Source organism: Podarcis melisellensis, assembly GCF_964234715.1.
Source record: "Podarcis melisellensis genome assembly, chromosome: 15".
Classification (NCBI taxonomy): Eukaryota; Metazoa; Chordata; class Lepidosauria; order Squamata; family Lacertidae; genus Podarcis; species Podarcis melisellensis.
The window spans coordinates 11,676,026-11,695,257 of NC_138532.1; the positions used below are offsets into that span (position 1 = coordinate 11,676,026).

General features: G+C 42.3%; 1 protein-coding gene across 3 annotated transcripts; it reads right to left on the reverse strand.

The window, feature by feature from the left end:
- Positions 1-2,681: 2,681 nt before the first annotated feature.
- On the reverse strand, positions 2,682-19,046 carry CCDC15 (coiled-coil domain containing 15). Of its 3 annotated transcripts, XR_014163352.1 has the most exons (12): positions 18,781-18,919; positions 17,369-17,600; positions 16,321-16,470; positions 15,110-15,316; positions 13,262-13,378; positions 11,680-11,835; positions 10,010-10,114; positions 8,129-8,232; positions 5,764-6,030; positions 4,834-4,982; positions 2,996-3,399; positions 2,682-2,788 (listed from the first exon to the last, which is right to left on the reverse strand). XR_014163352.1 is itself a non-coding variant. In XM_081890992.1 (11 exons), exons 2-11 carry the CDS (start codon positions 17,552-17,554, stop codon positions 3,281-3,283), a joined length of 1,560 nt encoding a protein of 519 aa, XP_081747118.1. In that variant the 5' UTR covers positions 17,555-17,600; positions 18,907-19,046; the 3' UTR covers positions 2,682-3,280. The 3 variants fall into 3 exon arrangements, 2 of the variants coding, with proteins under 2 accessions (XP_081747118.1, XP_081747117.1); XM_081890992.1 differs by having other exon boundaries at positions 2,682-3,399; positions 18,907-19,046; XM_081890991.1 differs by having other exon boundaries at positions 2,682-3,399.
- Positions 19,047-19,232: the final 186 nt, after the last annotated feature.

Here is a 19,232-nt window from a genome sequence, read left to right on the forward strand (position 1 = left end):
TGGATGAAAAGATTTAAAAAGGGGTTAAGTTTAAGCGGGGCCTGGAAATGGGCTGGGAGCTACAGAAACAGATATAAACAACATGTGCCAAACCCCTGCCCTCCGTCTCTGGTCAGAGCTCACAGTGCAGAAGTTTCTGAACTCTTTTCAGGCAGTGGCCCTATGTAAAGTAAGCAACAGACCTCCATTCTAGATGTAACTAGAGCTATGTACAATTATAGTCAAATTTGTGTCCTTCAAGAATCACGGCAAGTCAAATCACTAGGATAAGCTGTGCAAACGCCCTGCTTGTCGCAGCTGCCACCATCCAAACACTCCAAAAAGGTAAACCTAAATTGGTCCCACCAGCACTTTTCGCCATTTCCCTGAACCGCTTTTATTGTGGTTGGTTGCAAGATACAGAGGACGATCCAACGAGAGCTGTAGGGTTCAAAACAATCGCCTCTCCACCAAAAAGAAAACAACTGCAGAAGAAATGGGCCTTCTTGTTGGATTTGCTGCGTAATTGGCGAATTCTCACCAGCAGTTTAAGGTCTAACTTTTACTAGTGTCAACTACGTGCAAATCAAGTGACCATCTACACAGAAAGAGAAAAACACAGGCCCCACCCAGCAAGGTTATCTCAGGTAAGTTGAGACAGGGGAGAGGCTAATTTCTTGGAAAAATCATGCTTGGGCAATAAATCCCACACCCTGTAGCATGAACTTTCCATATACCTCAATCCTAAACATTTATGAAGCCATATTTGCTGGCAGTGCAGGTTATTAGATGGCTCATTACACTATTCAGGCTCATCCTATGCGCCGTCTGTCGCCATGTAGTCTTTTTAGTACATCTATCCGATAGTCTTCACCTGGTTTAACCGTCATGGTCCCCATGCCCTCAAGGTAACTTTGATTTTCCTACACTTATCGCTTTAGCGTAGCTATCAAGAAATACTAAACCAGAATCTAAGCATTTTACCATGGGCCAAGGTTAAGGATGGCCACATCTGAATCCAGACTTTGGAGTCAGCTAGATCCTGAAGTGCCGCAGGTAAAACAGGAACGGGGAACCTGTGGTGTTCCAAATGCTGTTGAACTATATTGCCCAGATCCCCGGCAGTTTGGTGATGCTGTCTGGGGCTGATGCGTCTCAATATCTGCAGGACTACAAAATCTCCTTTCCCCCACTCTGTTGATGAAGTGGGCAAAGAAGACCAGGCTCCGACCATTTAATCATAATCATAGGATTGTACACTCATATTCATTTCTGACCCCAACACATCAGCCATGGCAACTCTCAGCGAGAACGTGATCTGTGCGGGATGTACATTCGCAACCTGCAGCAGCGCGTCTGCGCACGTGTGGGTTGCAATTCGGCACTTCTGCGCATGCGCGACCGCCGAAACCAAGATGTAACCCGTTCCGGTACTTCCGGATTTCAGGTCCGTAACCTGAAAAAACGCAACCTGAAGCGTCTGTAACCCGAGGTATGACTGTACTAATGAGAATATTAAAAAGATGTAGTAAATGGAAGGCTCCATCTCTCACCCATTTTCTTTCTTTTTTTTAAAAAAATCCAAGATAATTCAGATCATCGTAAGCAAAAGGAAAGGGCTAAGTAACGATGCAAGAGAATGCTGATGTAACATTCATGTTACTGCTATTTTTTTTTTAGCTGAAGTATAATTGTTTGAACAAAACTTATCTACTTCTATTACTTACATGTCTAGGCTTCACTCACATCAAGGGCACAGTTTAAGTTTAGAAAAGTGGCATTGCAGTTTAAATTTGTGATCAAGATGACAATATAAGTACAACAATATAAAATACAGGTGACAATATAAACAAACCCATCTTTCTAAAATACATTACTTCTGTAAAGCATAATCCATGGCCAAATCTAATGCCTGTCTTTCTGCAACCAGCTGACAACAAATAAGTTTTTTTGCCCATGAAGACAATCATCACACACCTATTGTAGATGTGTCCAGAGTAGTTATGGGAGACATTGAACTACCACACTGAATAGAACAAGGCTGGAATCCAAACTGGACATTCTGCAAGGGGGCACCAAACACAAACACTATAATTCTGGGAGTAGAATAGCAAATGATATGGCACCTGAAAAAACCCCCTATTCTTATTCATTCACATATTGTGGGAAAATGACAACCCCCCCCAAAAAAAACAACTCTGCATGCAGAGGTCAATCACACTGTACTCCTCACATATCACTGCATATGTGGTTGTTGTGTCACAGCAGAGAAGGGACCGAAAGGGACAGCCGAGAGTAGACACCAAGGGGAAAAAATGGAAATATTTTTATTGGAATGGGTCAACACCAGAGTACTATCATCCTGCAAGGTAAAGAATGCTCCTTGTTACAAATGCTAATATTTAGAGTTGGGAAGGTAATGAATTAAAACAACCTGGCATCTCATAACAATTATTTTTTTTTTGCAAACAACAATTAAAGGCTTGACTTCAAAGTTTCACTTCTTAGAACAGTTTGAGAAGCAGAATGTGTCCAGAAGTGTTCCTGCCCAAAACAGGGATTCAACTTATCAAAAAGGGAAAGGAAGTTGTACTATTTCAAGACTCTTGCCTGTCCTCTTAGTTTCTAAATCATGAACTCAAATAGAAATTCTGGTATAACAGCACCTTCAGAAACATGTTGAATCACATACTTTCACAAAATTCACATTTGCAGAAATTCTTTATTCATCAGATCTAAACATTGCTAAGCATCATCGCTATCAGCACCAACTATCCTTTTGGAAAGATCACCCTCTCTTAGAAACTTTCTGCATATTTCAGTTTCACAATATGCATTCTGAAAGCCTGGAGTTTTTCTTTTTTAAGAAAAAAGCAAGAAAGAAGAGGCAAGCCTTGTAAAATGGACAGAAAATAGATACAGCTGCTCCTTAGAGCCTCTCACTCAGCATCAAAAGCAAAGCTTGAACCATGGAGTACAATAAGTTACTCTTGCATATGCCTGTATGCAGAAGTACGCAGGTCTGGGTTGGCTGATCCAAGTCCTCTTTCCACGCATTATAGGTTCCATGCATGAGGTTTTAGTGTTTGACATATTAGTAACTTGTAGGACGAGATAAACACACAGTATTGGCATGAGAATGGAAAGGAAGTACCTTGGGGCAGAACTCCTTTCCAATTTATTTTTATTATGACCTGGGGCACACTCCAGGAGGCGGTGAGACTTGCATGCCAATCACCACTTGCAGACAACTTGACTGAACTGTCAGGGCGTTGGGTAGAACCAATTCCGAAGTCCTCTTTCAGGAATTCTTAGCACGAGCATGTACGGTAGCAAATGTATGAGCAGCAAGTCTTGTGTTTGAACCCCCATCAATAACATTGCAAGATGAGATGACAGATTGCAGAGCCTGAGCATAAGCTGGAAAAATAATGGAAGAAAATTAGCTTTTGGTATAAACTTGGGAAAAAGAAAAAAGAGGTGGGGAGCAGGTGATGGAGAAAGCCCAATAAGAGTTTTCTAAAATAATACGTAGTGTGATGGTAGATAATTTCTACACCCTCTCCCACAATATAGGACACGGATTCAGTACCTACAGAAATATTTTTTCATGCCATCCATGATTTGAGGAGTTCATTGCCACAAGATGTGACCACTGGCTTATATAGGGCTTTAGGTAAGTTCATGGAGGGTAGGTCCGAAAAAAATGGCTATACTAAATGCCACTAGATAGATACCAGTCGCTAGCAGGCAACTGTGGAGAAGTGTTGTGGCCTTCATATTCTGCTTGTGGTTAAACATATGCAGCTGTTAGGCACTGGATGCTAAAGGGGATGCTAAAGGGATCTTTGCTCTAATTCTCCAGGGCTGCTCTTATGTAAATGTTGTTAACTTGGATACAGTTAACTCAGCATTGGTATTGTTCTACAGCTACTTGCTGAATCAGGAATTGATCGACAACCCTTTGCTTTTGACCAAGATGTGCCTCCCAACGTGAAGAACATTCACAGGATCCATGGGAACTGCCACAGCGCCACTGAGCAGCAGGCAAGTTTTTAGCATGACTGCTCAGAGATGCAGTTGCTAGGAAGGCAACAGCTTGGGGAAATAGTTTAAAGTTTCAGAACAAGCTAAAAGGCATATGCAAGCGCTGCTACATTGCAACCTTGGTAGAAGAGTCTTGGCTTAGAATGCATATTTGTGGATCCGGTCCAGTGGTACCTCGATTTTTTAACGTAATCCGTTCCGGAAGACTGTTTGAGCTCCAAAACATTCAAAAACCAAAGCATTTATTTGCGGAAAACTCAATATGGAAGCCGTGTGGCATGTTCGACTTCCGAAAAGTGTTTGAAAACCGAAGCATTTACTTCCGGGTTTACGGCGTTCAAAAACCAAAACGTTTGTAAATGGAGATGTTTGAAAACCGAGGTACCACTGTATATCCAACCACAGGCTTACTAGTAAAAACAATGTGGGGCAACATTAGTTGCTTACCAGCAGCTGCAGCCTAGCCTCAAAGCCCTTCTGCTCACAGAACTAAGATGTTCTGTAGCTTGAGCAGGGCTAATGGAATACCCCAAAGTATTCTCTATATGGAAACTACAAAGAGAAAAGGATAGTTGAAAAGAAAATGCCATGGGATGGATGCTTAAGCAGAGTCCTTCAGAATAAGTTCCAGCTGGTATCTGATTAAAAATCCACCGCCATTTCTGTCTTTCATGAGACCGCAACCTACTATGCTAGGCACTAGGTGTTTCAAAATACGCTGGTATCCTCTTCCACATGAGGAATGCTAAACAGCTGCCGGGAGGAACAACAGATGCCAGTGATAAAGAATGTCAGAAAACCTTGTACCTTTGTGATTTTTGTAGAACACACAATTGTTGGCGCAGCTATCAGGATGAGAGTCCCAGAAATCTGTCCCACAGAAGCACAGCAGAGGCAAGCTGATATTATACATTTTGATCTTCTCTCGCATCTGGGCTCGTAATGCTTCTACATATCTGAAACAAAATGCACACAAAAACACCCTTCCTTTCGTCTATTAAAAACAGACTTTCGGCCCTGAAAAGGGCCCCCAAAATGGTTTACCAACACAAAGCAAAGCCAGTTTAAACAATAATAGGATTGATGCATTAAAGAAAAAGAGCAGAGTCAAAACACTCAATTTTTAATGAAGAACTGTAATAAAAATGCTTTCACTGCCTGCCTAAGGGTATTCAGGGATGAGGGCAGCCTAACCTTCCTAATGGGTGTTCTGTATGTGTGTTGGTGATTGGTGGCATATGAATCCCTTATGGACTGGCCAATTATTAGGCCTTGCAATTAAGTTGCCCAAATGAATATGGGGACCAGGCACCTCCTTGAGCACTGCAATGACTCACATGGCCACATGACCCTGTAACCACCACTAACTTTGGTGGTTGGCTGCGATTGGCTGCAGCCATGAGCTGCTGCAATTGCTCTGATGACTTGCAGGGATGTTGGCTGATGTTGCAGTGTGACTGACCACATAGTACCTAGCTCTCAGGAACACCTGGGGTCTACTGGAGTTCAGCTATCTTTGCTGGTGGTGGTCCTTGTCAATATGTCCTCCCTCTGAATATAGCTGCTGGGGACAAACAAGGGAGGGAAGGGTTCTTGTCAGCACAGTGTACTGGTTTGCCATTGTGGGGAAAGAGATGCAGAACTAGATGGGAATTTGGTCTGTAGAATGTGCTCTCAGTTGCTGCATATGGGGTTTTAAGAAGAGAAACAGAGCCCCCCTTGAATATTTCAGCTCACCTTGAATATTCTTTATTTCTCTGTTGCCTTTCTGCTACCTTTTTCTTCTCCAGCATATCCCCTAGCTTAAGATGTTCCAGTTTTTCATAAGCTTTCCCTTTGGCATTAACATCTCCTTGGGAGGCCCCCTCTTGTATCTTCAGTTCCCCTGCCTGGTATGTCTCCTGTATCCTCGGTTCATTGTCATAGTGCCTCTCTTGTATTCTCTGTCTCTCCTGCATCCTCTGTTCCTCTGCATGGCGTCGAAGCTCCTTTTCCTTCTTTATTCTACGAGCAAGAAGTGTAATTTTATTTATTCTTTCACAAGATCATACGCTATATAGCGCAGGCATAAGAATTAGAACAGGCACCCCCAAACTCGGCCCTCCAGATGTTTTTGGGACTACAATTCCCATCATCCCTGACCACTGGTCCTGATAGCTAAGGATGATGGGAGTTGTAGTCCCAAAAAACATCTGGAGGGCCGAGTTTGGGTATGCCAGAATTAGAACAACATTCTCAGTTCTGCTGTTACATTCCTGTGTGGAATAATTATAAGATGGTAAACACTGGTTAAAATTCAATCGGACTTTCCTTTGGCTCCAGCATGGTCCAGGCTTGGTAAACTCTAACAAAATTAACTGTCCCTAATGTGTTTCTGTACTGTGAGCTGCATGACACATTACACGTTACTACCATCTTCTTACTTTGCCTGTCTACATTCAAGCTCTACCAGGTGTACTCCAGAACAAAAACATGGACCATGTACGGTAGCATCCAGGAGTGACCAAGTCCTTGCTTCAAAACTTAGCCATGAACTCACTAGGCGGTCTTAGGAAAGACACACACAGAGCACCTAAAATCTGCAAAATAGGAAGACTATTGGTCTAACCCAGGGTTTCCCAAACTTGGGTCTCTAGCTGTTTTTAGATGACAATTCCCATCATCCCTGGCCACTGGTCCTGCCAGCTATGGATGATGTGAGTTGTAGTCCAAAAACAGCTAGAGACCTAAGTTTGGGAAATTCTGGTCTAACCTTACAGGACTGGTTTAAGGTTGACTGTGATGTTTCTGAATCCTGAGAAAGAGCAATAAGCAAGTGATATTAATAAGCCTGCACAAGTCGATTTTTGAACTAATTATTTGTTTAATTCATAAATAACATTTATATTATGCATATCTTCAATAAATCACCAGTGTCAAATAACCCTCAAAAAACCTATGCCAAAAAACCCCAAAAGGTGACTGAAAAACAAACATTTCCAAGCAAGCTGGATTACAGTGGTACCTCAGGTTACATACACTTCAGGTTACATACGCTTCAGGTTACAGACTCCGCTAACCCAGAAATATTGCTTCAGGTTAAGAACTTTGCTTCAGGATGAGAACAGAAATTGTGCTCCAGCGGCGCAGCAGCAGCAGGAAGCCCCATTAGCTAAAGTGGTGCTTCAGGTTAAGAACAGTTTCAGGTTAAGAACGGACCTCTAGAACGAATTAAGTACTTAACCCGAGGTACCACTGTACTTGCAAACAGGGAGCCAATGTAATCTCCCATAGGAGGGTGTTCTGCATAGGAGCTGCTACTTCTTTATTCACTTTAAATTATAAACGGCTTTAAAAGCTCCATCAAAGCAGTTATTATCCATAAGTGCTAAATGGAACTTCCATATTCAGAAGCAGTATGCTGGGGACAAGTGGGTGAGGCCTAATGCCCTGCTTGTGGACTTCCCAGAGACACCTGGATGGGGATTGAAAACAGCAGGCTGAACTATATGGACCTTTGTCTGAATGAGCAGGGTCCCTGTGCTGCCAACTTGCTAAATCAAAGCTATTCAAATAGAGAAGATAGGCACAATAAAGTAAAAATATTTACTTAACAATGTCATGCTGCTGAAGGAAAATAATCTCATTTGACACTTCTCTCCCCACTGCAGCAATTTCCTTAATATTCAATATTTGAATGAACTTTACTGCATCATAGTAAAATTTTCATCTATAAAAGCCATGGGAGTAACGGCAGGCCAAGCTTATCCGAAATAATTATAAACAAGATAACTAACTCCTCCCCACCCAGTTAGCAAACTGAAACAAATAAACATAAATCTGTCATGGAAATACAAGATTCTTCACGTGTTATCGAAAACACAGCTGCCTCAAGGTGCATTTTCCTTGCGTGATCTCTATACTATGAGGAGACTGAAGGAATCCACCTGGATGCATTTGAAGAGGCTCTAATTAATTATAAAAATTATTTGATCTTTTGGCACTTTCACCCTTTTTATCTTAACAGCAAAAATAGGTTTATGGTTTCCAGTGACTTCATGGCTGCCATGATATGGCCCTAATAAACTGAGATCAAAAAGATGGTCATGTGTGGAACACGTACTTCTCCATTTTTCTCTGCCATTCCTTCTGCCTTTGCTGCTCCTTTACTTGTTCTCTTTCAATATCCATGAAGAGACGCCTGTATCTCAGGTACTGGCCTTGGCGCTACAGAAAAAAGACGCATTTCAGAGCAGTAGTGGACACGGCACACTTACCATGCTCCAGGTGCCATACAGAGAACTATTAGGAACCATTCCACCTGCCTGCAACCAAGAGAGAGGTTTGGCCTCACTGCCATTTAGCTCCCTCTCTGCCTGAATTCTCTCTGTCAGTAGCTATTCCGTCTACTCACAGAACGTTTACATCAGTGAAGAATTCATTCTTTTTAATGCACTTATTTTCACAATGTCCTCCCTTTCTCTTTGTGCTTTCGAGTCACATCTACTAGATTGCCCATCTGCTAGCGGGAACTGTGTTTGTTCCTTCATTTTTGCAGTGACATGGAAGCACCGGGTACTTTATCATTACTTTAACAAACAAAACCGAGATTCCAGAAAGCAGGGATTCACTTTTTCTGTATTAAATAATCTAGAATTTAGGAGCACATGTTGCGAATACACCAGGATCTTAAAAGTGCAAAATGCCAATCTATAGAAGCAGCTGCCAGGCCTCTTCCTGTACAAGATCTATCATAACACATACTCTTATTTTTTTAATAAGTTTTTTTTGGTGCGTGTCCCCACAAGTGGATTTACAGAGCTCAATAAAGTGGCAGCATTCTGCAACTACAGTCATGGTATTACAATTTATTGAAGTGGTTCAGTTACAAGACACAAAGACCTCCTGAACCAGGTTTCCCTCTGCTGGCCAGCATTTAAATCACAACTCCGTATTTTGCTGTGACTCCCCATTTATGAAAGTGTAACGTTCTAATGCCTGGTTTATTCTCAGTTTTACCCTTGGGTTTTAAAGAACACACACTCTGCCAGTTGCTCATATCTCACTTGAAGTCCCAAACCAGAAATGCGTCTCTATTTATTTATATTGACTGCTCTGGAGATGTTTTATAAAAGACGTAGTACCAAAACTGCCTTTTAAAAGGTTTTGGTACGTTAAGTACAGGAGGCAGCACTTAAGCAACTCCACATTTGAATTCTGGCAGCACTAGAGATTTATTATAGTGAATCCAGCTAGGAAATTTTACCATTTGTCCACGAAGCAGCTGCTAGAAAATAGCAGAAGTGTGAACTGTCCTTGCCTCTCCCTTTCCCCCTACTTACAGCTCTTTAGCACCATCCTAGGCCTAAGTCCCAATAATTTAGGATGTGACAGCAGGGCTTAATGAAGCAGCATAGTCATATCACCACCCAAAGCCCACCGATAGGAAGGCTGGGGGAGGGAGAGGAAAGGAAGGGGGGTGATGTCTCTTTGCTAAGACAGTTCCCAGGCTGGTGCAGCAAAGAGGCACAGATTGGGCTGTCTACCATCATCTGAGAGCAGCTGGAACATTTCTGAATCCAACAAAACATGTGTTGGTCCAGATCTGCTCCCTCAACTCCCCCAAAACATCCCATTTCAGTGGTTTCTGCTTGCTACCGCAGCAACAAGCTTCTGCCTTTGGGGCGGGGGCAATGGGATTCTCCCCTGTCATCAATAGAACTCCCCTGCCAAAGCAAGCAAGCAGATAGATACCTTCATCTCCTCCCAGTACAGTAAATTGGGGAACTGGATTTCTCTGCCCAGCTATAACCAGTGGCAGTCATATTTTTATAATGATGGCATGAGTGTGTGTGCACACGCACGCAATTGACTCTCAGCATTAAAATGTCCCATATCCCTTAAAACGTAAGCAGAGAGGCAGAGGATCACAACTGCTGTCACCACAGCCTTGCATTGTTTCCTCATGAAAATTCATTTGCAAGGTGAATACAAGACTATATACCTGCTTCTTTGATTCTTCTTTCTCTGTTCCAGACCAGAGTATCCTGGCATCTCGAGGTTCATTGCCAGCTGTGGGATAGGTACTTTTCAGTATCTCATTATTAACCTACAAGGAAATCAGAGAAAGTAGCTAACTTCTCACCTTTTGACACACAATAAATAAATTGTTTATACCAACAAAATATTAAAATACATAAAAGGCTTCCTCTGAAGCTTTAACATATAGCCCTTCTCCTCTTTTAGACTTTGCATTTATATAGATATTGATATAAAACCCAGCAATGGACACGATCCAGCCACAGCAAAGCAGTTTTTTTGTTTCACTGGTGTTCACTGGAAAGATTCATGCATCTGCTTAATTTTCTCCTGGATGTCAATGGGACTTTAAACTGTTCAGCTTTGGGGGGAAACATATCCCATGTTTGATGTAACATTCTAAATTTCTGGTGCAATATTTTAGGTTTATTTGAGTCCAATAAGTAGTCTGGAAGAAGGCATGAATCTTATTGGTCCATTTTATGAGCAACCCATAAAAGAATGGGGCATTAATATAATAAACATAGTTTACTAGACTGCAAATGTTTAAAGAACCATTGCAATGTATCGAGTATATGTGGGAATGTTAAGGAAGGTGGGAGAAAATATATTGTTTTGATATTATCCCTCCTCACTCATGCTATTGAGTAAGCAGCAGAGCATATTCCCTTTGCAACTTCTTGGAAGCAAGTTGATGATTCGTTAGAATCCTTTAATTAAGCAATTCAGTCTGGCTTGTCCAGTCTGGATTGTTCCTGGTAAGTTTCCCCTTTATTTCCCTCTTAAAATAATAATACAACACAGTCTTATTTAAAAATAAGCATAAAGTTTTTCTTACATTTACCAGTAGTTCACAGTAGTAATCTGAAGACAGGCTTTTTCTTGTGGTTACAGTAAAAAGAAGTCTGAGCTACATCTCAGACTTTTGGCTTGTGGGCTCCATCCTATGTGAAGGTTGAGCCATGCGCTGGCTGAGAGTCCATGAGTGAGAGAATAAGAGTCCAAAAGAGAGATGGTTGCATGGCCAACCCTTTTATCTGGTCAGCTAGGGTCACGCCTATCTACCTGGGTCACACAGGGGGAAGAAGCTCCAGAGCAGGTAGGACAGGATGTCCTGTCTGGAGCCACATTCCCCTGTGTGTCTATTCTAGGCAGCAAGAAAATGTTGTAGTTGACTGCTCTAGTAATAATACATCCCACAGCATATACCCAACCCAATATTCCAGGGTTTTTATTGTTACACTCTCCTATAAAGCAGGGGTGAGAAACTTGTGTCCTCCAGATGTTGGACTCCAACCCCAGCATCCCTTTCTATGAGCCATGCTGGCTGGGGCTGATGGGAGCTGGAATCAATCTACACCAGGATGGCCGCAGGTTCCTCATCCCTGTGATAAAGAGCGGTTCAAAATTAGTTTAGCAAACTATAGGAAAGCAAGCAGCTAGGAAGACATAGGAAGTCTCATGCATGCCATGAGAACGAGTTCAATTGTCTTCCTCTCCTTCAATGTCACAGCCTCTCACACAAGGAAATAGGAGAACAGCAAGGGCGATATTCTCCTAAAGCAAGTGTCTCTTCTGAACACACAACTAGTACAGCTAACATCAGCTGCAAGATCGGCATTGGAGAAATCTTACTTTCTGAAACTGCACTGTATAGTATGAGTCTTTGTTCCGCTGTCCTTGTTCCTGCCCTTGAAGTTCAGCTGGAAGGTCGTGGTGTCCCACAAGAAGAAACTCGCCTCTGTCACCCTCTTCTGCATTGCCTGGAATTGTCTTGGGAGACGCTGGCTTCTAAACAATGTTGAAGACCTTATTTCAAAAGCCTGTTACATGAGCCTGCCGAAACTGAATGGTTTTACTGAAACGTGTAAGTCATTTTGCACTGCGTTAGCTACTTAAGAGAGTTTTTATTTGAAAATTGGTACATGTAATATTCAAAATAAATACACAAACCAAACAGGGGAGATGGTTTACTCTTCAGAAATCCTGCCCCAGTCTTGAGACACAGCAGCTTGGTTCACATGTCACATTAAACCATAGTGTAGTGAGCGAGCAGCATGCTCAAAACGTTCCTACAGTACTCTCCCCTGCTCCTGCTGTGCCACAGACAAAGCAAGCCAGAGTCCAAGGAAATCAACCACTAATTCCAATTCAGATGACCCAACAAGCCAGACTGGCTTGTTTTGTTTAATGTGGTATGTGAACTGGACCGGGATATTGGCAGATCCATGTGTCAGGGACACGTAAATCATTTGCCCCGCCTCCAACGCACCCCCCCCCCCCCGCAAAACAGTCTTAAGAGAACAAAGTCCCCCCACCCCAGCTGAACTCTGAAGGGGAAATAATGCTACAGGAGAAATCTGCCATTAAAAAACCTCCTTGCTAGTAAAAAATATGCTTGGAAGAAGGGTTTAGTTCACCTTTTTCGCCTATGCTGTGCCTTAAATCACAGATGAATTTCCCTTCTGATTCATAGGAATTTGGCATTGCCTAAGTTGGGTCATGCCACTGCCACACAAACATTTTCACAAAATGGCAAAACATCACTTTTGCAGGGCAAGTTGCCCACATAAGAGCTACAACTTTCACCTGATTGCTTAATGTTGTAAACAGCTAGATAAGCTATCATAAGATCATGTTCTCATCACTTCAGGTAATTACTTAATAGGAGATAAGGCTAAACACACATTTGGTATCACATTAAGTGGACTGTGTGAACTCACCTAGCTCAAGTCACCCAATAGCAAACTTTAAATACATCTCTTGGTTTGAATGAAAACCTGCACTCCTTGTCCTCTGGGCTGGTATTACTTTGAGATTATGAACAATTATGTTTTTAAACAGAAAGTTTATTAGTATTAGGAAAGCTACATAAGGCTTTAGAAATACTGGCCCTATGATCTTAATGCATAGTTATGCTAAAGATTCAGAAGTGGTCGAATCCAACTCATTCTTCATTTATCACAAAATCAGCTTCCTCTGTTGGTATGTCTGAGGGCACTGGAAAAGATTAACATGGCAGAGAACCCAGAAGCATAGAGCAGGAACTCAAAATAAAAGTTGAAACTCAGAGATTACCTATACTTGTCTATTTACAATTACTCCCAGGCAATTGTATAAAGAACTGCGGCCTCAATCATGCTTCACAGCTAGCCAAGTAGGTAAAGACGATATTGCAAAATGTACCAAAGTAGAGAGTATTTTCTCTAGTTGTCACCTGTACGCTCAGACGGCTCTCCCAAGCACCTCCTGGAAGTTCTGGAGTAGGATCACTTTCCGACACAGATTTCCGGGAAGCCAGCCTGCGACGGACCTGTTGCACAGTTTTTCTTACCTATGAAACAGAAAATAGGCGCAAGTTAATTCTGTGTCCAGGGCAGCTGTCTAGCAGCTCCATCTGGTATGCAGGCTGAGACCCTACCTGCCCACAGACTGTCTCGCCAGAGTGGTGCATGCTCTAGTTATCTCCCACTTGGACTACTGCAATGAGCTCTACATGGGGCTACCTTTGAAGGTGACTCGGAAACTGCAATTAATTCAGAACACAGCAGCTAGACTGGTGACTGGGAGTGGCCGCCAGGACCACATAACACCGGTTCTGAAAGATCTTCATTGGCTCCCAGTACGCTTCCAAGCACAATTCAAAGTGTTGGTGCTGACCTTTAAAGCCCTAAACGGCCTTGGTCCCGTATACCTGAAGGAGCGTCTCCACCCCCCATCATCCAGCCCAGACACTGAGGTCCAGCGCTGAGGCCTTGTGCCGGTTCCCTCACTGCAAAAAGTGAGGTTCCAGGGAACCAGGCAGAGGGTCTTCCCAGTAGTAGCACCTCCCCTGTGGAACGCCCTCCCATCAGACATCAAGGCAATAAGCAATTATTTTACTTTTAAAAGACAACTGAAGGCGGCCCTGTTTAGGGAAGTTTTTAATGTCTGATGCTGTATTGTTTTTAATATTCAGTTGGAAGCTGCCCAGATGGGCGGGGTATAAATAATAAATATTGTTGTTGTTGTTGTTGTTAAAAATACTACTCACATAATCAAGAATTATAAGCAGGATGGTACTAGACTGCTCTTTTATTTTTATCTTATTCAAAAACGGATGGCCTAATAATAGAAAGTATTGATTTTTGGAAGTGCTTTTTGTTTTTTCAACAGCCTAATGAAGATTTAGTATTTTGTTTTGTTAAGTCAAGAAGAGCTAGATGGAAAATATGTACCTGCAGATTTGAGCTTGCTGTGCAGCTTGGAAGGTCTGTGTAAAAAATGGTGTCTGGGGGACAAAGCGTTAAAATAATTCTGGAACAGACTCAAGCAGGCCTCTCTGAGCAGCATGCTACAAGTGTTAAAGTCCGCAACCAAGGACCCCATGTTCTACTCCCTAATGGATCTTTGTCTTGCAATGAACTGCAGAACCCCAATAACATGCTATGAAATCACTGATAAGGCTTTCTTCTCATGGTGCATTATCAGTGCTACACAATATGTATTGACTCATGTAAATGTGCTCATCAGTGGGTGAGTAAGTAGCACAGTACGTACACATGTGAATCTCTGCTTAGGGTTATCTCTACCAGAACTTTCATTTCATTTTGAATGTTTTCAGTCATGTAGCCTGTAGCCACAAAAGCCAAGATCCTGTACTTCATGTGTCTGTAGCAAGTATGAATTGTCTTCCCTGAGCAATACAAGTATTTCTGCATATATCTCACATTCTGGGCAAAAATTAGAACAAACATGATATTTTAAAGGACTGCTGTTTTTATTATGTTTTTAGATATGTTGTAAGCCGCCCAGAGTGGCTGGGGAAATCCAGCCAGAGGGGCATTGTATAAATCATATAATTAATTAATTAATAATTTATTATTATTATTATTATCATCATCATCATCATTATCCAGGTGCAAATAAAAGTTGTGTATATATTAGTTTTGCATCAGTAAAATACATTTGCTGACTATTTATTGGATACTTAAGATCAGAGGCATCATATACCAATGGGACTTAAGGTTAAAATGCCCACAAAACTCAACAAAGCGAACGGTTGCTACAGAGAGAAAACACTCACAGTTTTAGCATGCTCTGAAAACTGAACATTTAGGACCTTTTCTTCCAGGTCCGCCTCGTAATCAGGCCTCTGCATAGAGTTGAATTTATTACCAGTACTACAGATAGCAGAATCGGTGTTATGTCTGTACAGACACGTGCTTTTCTTGGGGGTCAATTGTAATGCGGAATCTGAAAATCCTATCACAACAGAGCTTTCTTTAAGAGCCTGCAGAAGAAAAAGGTAAAGAACAACAGAATAATAAGAAGACGGTAGACACATCCTAGCTCACTGCTGTTATGAGGAATGGTAGTCATTTAAAGGGTTTGAAGTGATAAAACTGAGGTCATACCTCTTTATTTTTTTTATTTACAGTGAATTCTAGTGATTCTTAGACTGATATCAACTTGTTATTTTCCTATCTGGTGATAAAGTAAAACCAGAAGTGAGCATACTTGAGAGATGTTCCAAGGTGTGGTCTGAAGGCAAATGAGGCCAAAAAAAGCTGAATCTGAGCAGGTCTGCACAGGGGCAACCTGTGCCCCCAAACTCTTTTTATGTGGTCTCCAATACCCCCTGAAGCTGTCCCATTATTTCATGCCATAAAAATCCCTTCCTGTTTGCTCCTTATTTTTCTCAACCTTTAAAAATGTTTTCCACCTCTTCCTGTGTTGTTTTGGAACAATTTGGAAGGGCAGCACTTTATTTTATTTATTTTCTATAAGTTATTTATATTTAACTTTGTACTGACTACATGGCTTGATGGAGAAAAAAAAATTGTCTGGAAGCCAGAAATATTACTTCTACTTGCTTTCCTGACAGTAGCTCCATTAGTTTGCTGTACTTTTATAAAAATCCTCTTTGTGCTCATTTATGAATGATTCCATTCAGGGTAGTCTTTATTCTGGATTATTTAATCCAGAACATTTTTGTCTCTGGGTCCTCTCATCAGCAATGCCATACAGCCCTCGATAGATGACACCTGAGGGAGCGTGGCCCTTGACAGTAAAAAAGGTTGCACTCCCCTGATGTCAGGGGCTATGGGTCTTAGATTAATGGAATGCCACAGCTTGGAACATCATGATGCAAGTTATCACCACAAATCCTAAAACCAAATTCATACTCTTTTCCATTGCACATGGGCTTCTACTTATAAAACAATGTTACTTGCAAGGAAAGAGCCTACATGTGTAGTTAACAAAAGAAACCGATATAAGGAGACACTGTCTTACTGCTTCATAGGACTTCTGAAGCTGGTGTTTTCTCCTCATCTTGATGTGCTGGTTCACCCTGTGCTTCACCTCCTCTTGAAAGCGTTTCAGAAGCCTCTCTTTTTCTTTTCTTTGTTCTTTGTATGCTTCTTCAATTTGAGCTGCTGCAGCCTAAAGGAGATTGAATATTGTTGAAACCAAGAGTGGGTGGAAGGTAAACTAAAGTTCATCCATGAACCACTAGCCAATTTTGCGTAGAGCATCTACAGTAGTTGGTGGGATTCTTGCAAATAATGCTGAACTAGATAGAAATTGGTCTGATCCCACAATGCACTTCTTACGGTTTTAACAAAATATGCAGTCTTAGCATCACCTTGCACAGATTAGGTATTCCTTAAATGTTACTAGATACCAAGTATTCAGTCTTGCTTGGAACTTTTAATATACTGGCCCAGATCCCATCTTAATGCTAAGGCAATCTATGGCTTAGCTGCAGGTAGCATGGCCAGGGAAAGAGTGAAGAAGTCACAATTTTTGCTCTTGCTTGTTCATACTAAGCAATGGTTTGGCTTAGCATTACATGTAAACCAGGCCACTGGCAGACAGTAGGATTTGTGTGTTTGTTTGTGCGTGTGCGTATTTAAAGGGAGACCAAGATCACCCGAGACTCAAATATGCTTGCCTCTTGTTTAAGAAAGTTATTCAGAAAGGGAATGGCATATCACCAACAAGTTATGCAAGAATAGAAGCTGGGTTTGTAACATAATTATATAACCTAAATTTCAAGAAAAGTTTTTTAAAAAACAAACAAACACAGACATTACAAATTATATTACAAATATGAGGCTTTGTTAACATTCTCAGATAGCAAATACAATCCTGACAGTCTGTAGTTCCTCATTCAACACCCCCACAGCAGCAGCTCTAGAGAGTTTGCCAGCTGGAGAAGATAGCATTGGGCTAGATGGCCACAGATCCTGCTCAGTAGAAAATATCGTATTTCAGAAAATGATGCTTTGGAAAGTTCAAAAATACTGTAGCATATGGGGTTTCCTTTCTTAGTACTTACAAAAACTGTGTTCTCTTCCTGCTCTGCATCATCTTGGGCACTCTCCACCCAAGCCCCAACAGCTACCACACGCTGCGTCCTCTCTGCTAACACGTTCCAGTTCACTGCTGCTGACTGAGGCCTCACTTTTTCCTCAGTAGATCTCCAGGGATGCTGCTGCTGCTGCTGCTTCTTGGAAGGTAGCATCTCAGCAACAGAGTAACTTCAGATCAGGGATGTCTGGAAGGAGTCTCTTTTGAAATACAAGATTGGGCTCAAGATCAGCTTTTAGTTGCACTAACACACCACTACCAAGTCAAACTTAAGATGTTCAAATAGGGCAGGGGAGATAGACCTGTGGCCCTCCATATGTTGTTGGACTTTCAACTACCACCAAACCCAGAGACCATGGCAGTTTTATATATGCAACTCCCCATTTGCATGGGAGGGGGGTCACATCCCGGGACACCCATTGAAAAAAGCCTGCAAACACCCCGTTCCATCCCTGCCCTGCCCCTTTTGTGACGTTTTCAGGTCACTTCCATCTTTGGAGCAATGCGTGAGTGTGCAGTCATGCCTATATTGGACATACCTAAAACGGTCTAGAAGGTCATGCATTCTTCATCCCTCAACTGGGGTCACAAACTGGGATGAAAAACAACAACCCCAGCCTAGCCCAGCTTGTGTTTCTTTAACAGAGTTTTGATCTTCAAAAAATCAACTGGTGAAGCTTCTCCAGATTTTGATTTAAGCAATTTATATGCAATTGTTTATGAACAATGTATAAGTTTATAAACAAGTTAACTACAATCACTAAGCAGTGTGGGGTTGAGATCACCTGATCCTTACTGAAGATCAAACTGCTGTTAAAGGAAGAGCTTATAGGAGCAAGCACAAGAAGTGGACAACTCTCCCGAAGAGACAAGGTAATTTTGCTACCTTAAACAAAAACCCCTATTGCTTTTAATAACCTTAATTCGTGCACACTTATGCTTAAACCCTCTTATATAGAACCCTGCTTTTTACATGTTTGGCTTCCTCCGTCTGTAAAATATCAAAACTAAAAAAAAAAAAGGAGTTGATTTCTTCTCCCGCAAAAAGTTCCTAAGAGTTTTTCATGATGACAGGCAACCTTTAGAGGTAAGGCTGATCTGCTGCTAGGGGTTGCCAACCAGCTAGATCACAAAAGCGAAAAGACGAAAATGGGAGGGGAAAAGGCACCTTAGCTTACTCCTGCTTCCTCTGGCGGAGGCTTCTTCAACGCTAGGAGCTTTTCCACAGAACGGAACTAAAACAGGGTCCTTATATCTACCAGGGTTAAGCCTATGCTTTCAGCATCTTTATATACAAAACTGCTTTAAATTTTCTTTTTTAAAGAAAGAAAGAAGAAAAGTAGTTTTAAGCTCTTCCCATCTCCAAGGAAATCGCGTTACCAGAACTTCCTCCGGGGACCGAGGCTCCTTGCGGGACGTTTTGCGCCCCTCCGCTTCTCCCCACAGCATCCCGGAAAACTGCCTCCGCCGTTGCCATAGCAACTCCCTCCGTCCCCACCCGCGTACCTGCCCTCACGGACGCCCGCCGCGACGGGTGGCGGCTGTCGCCATGGCAACCGCTTCAGGCCTCGCCTCTCCTTCCGGCCGGCCCCGAGCGAAACTCTTCCCCAACCGGAAGCGGGCTGCCAGAGCTCCGTGCCTTCTTCTTCCCCTCCCAAACCGTCCTTTTTTAAAAACGCCGCTTCCGCCCCGGCAGAGTTCTGGCCCCGCCTGCACCTTTTACAGGCAACCAATCCGGAAACAGAAGCGGCTCCGACGTCATGGTTTGCGACGCGCCCCCTTTTAGAACTTTGGAATTTCGAAGCGCCTCTTTAGAATTGGCCCCGCCCCTT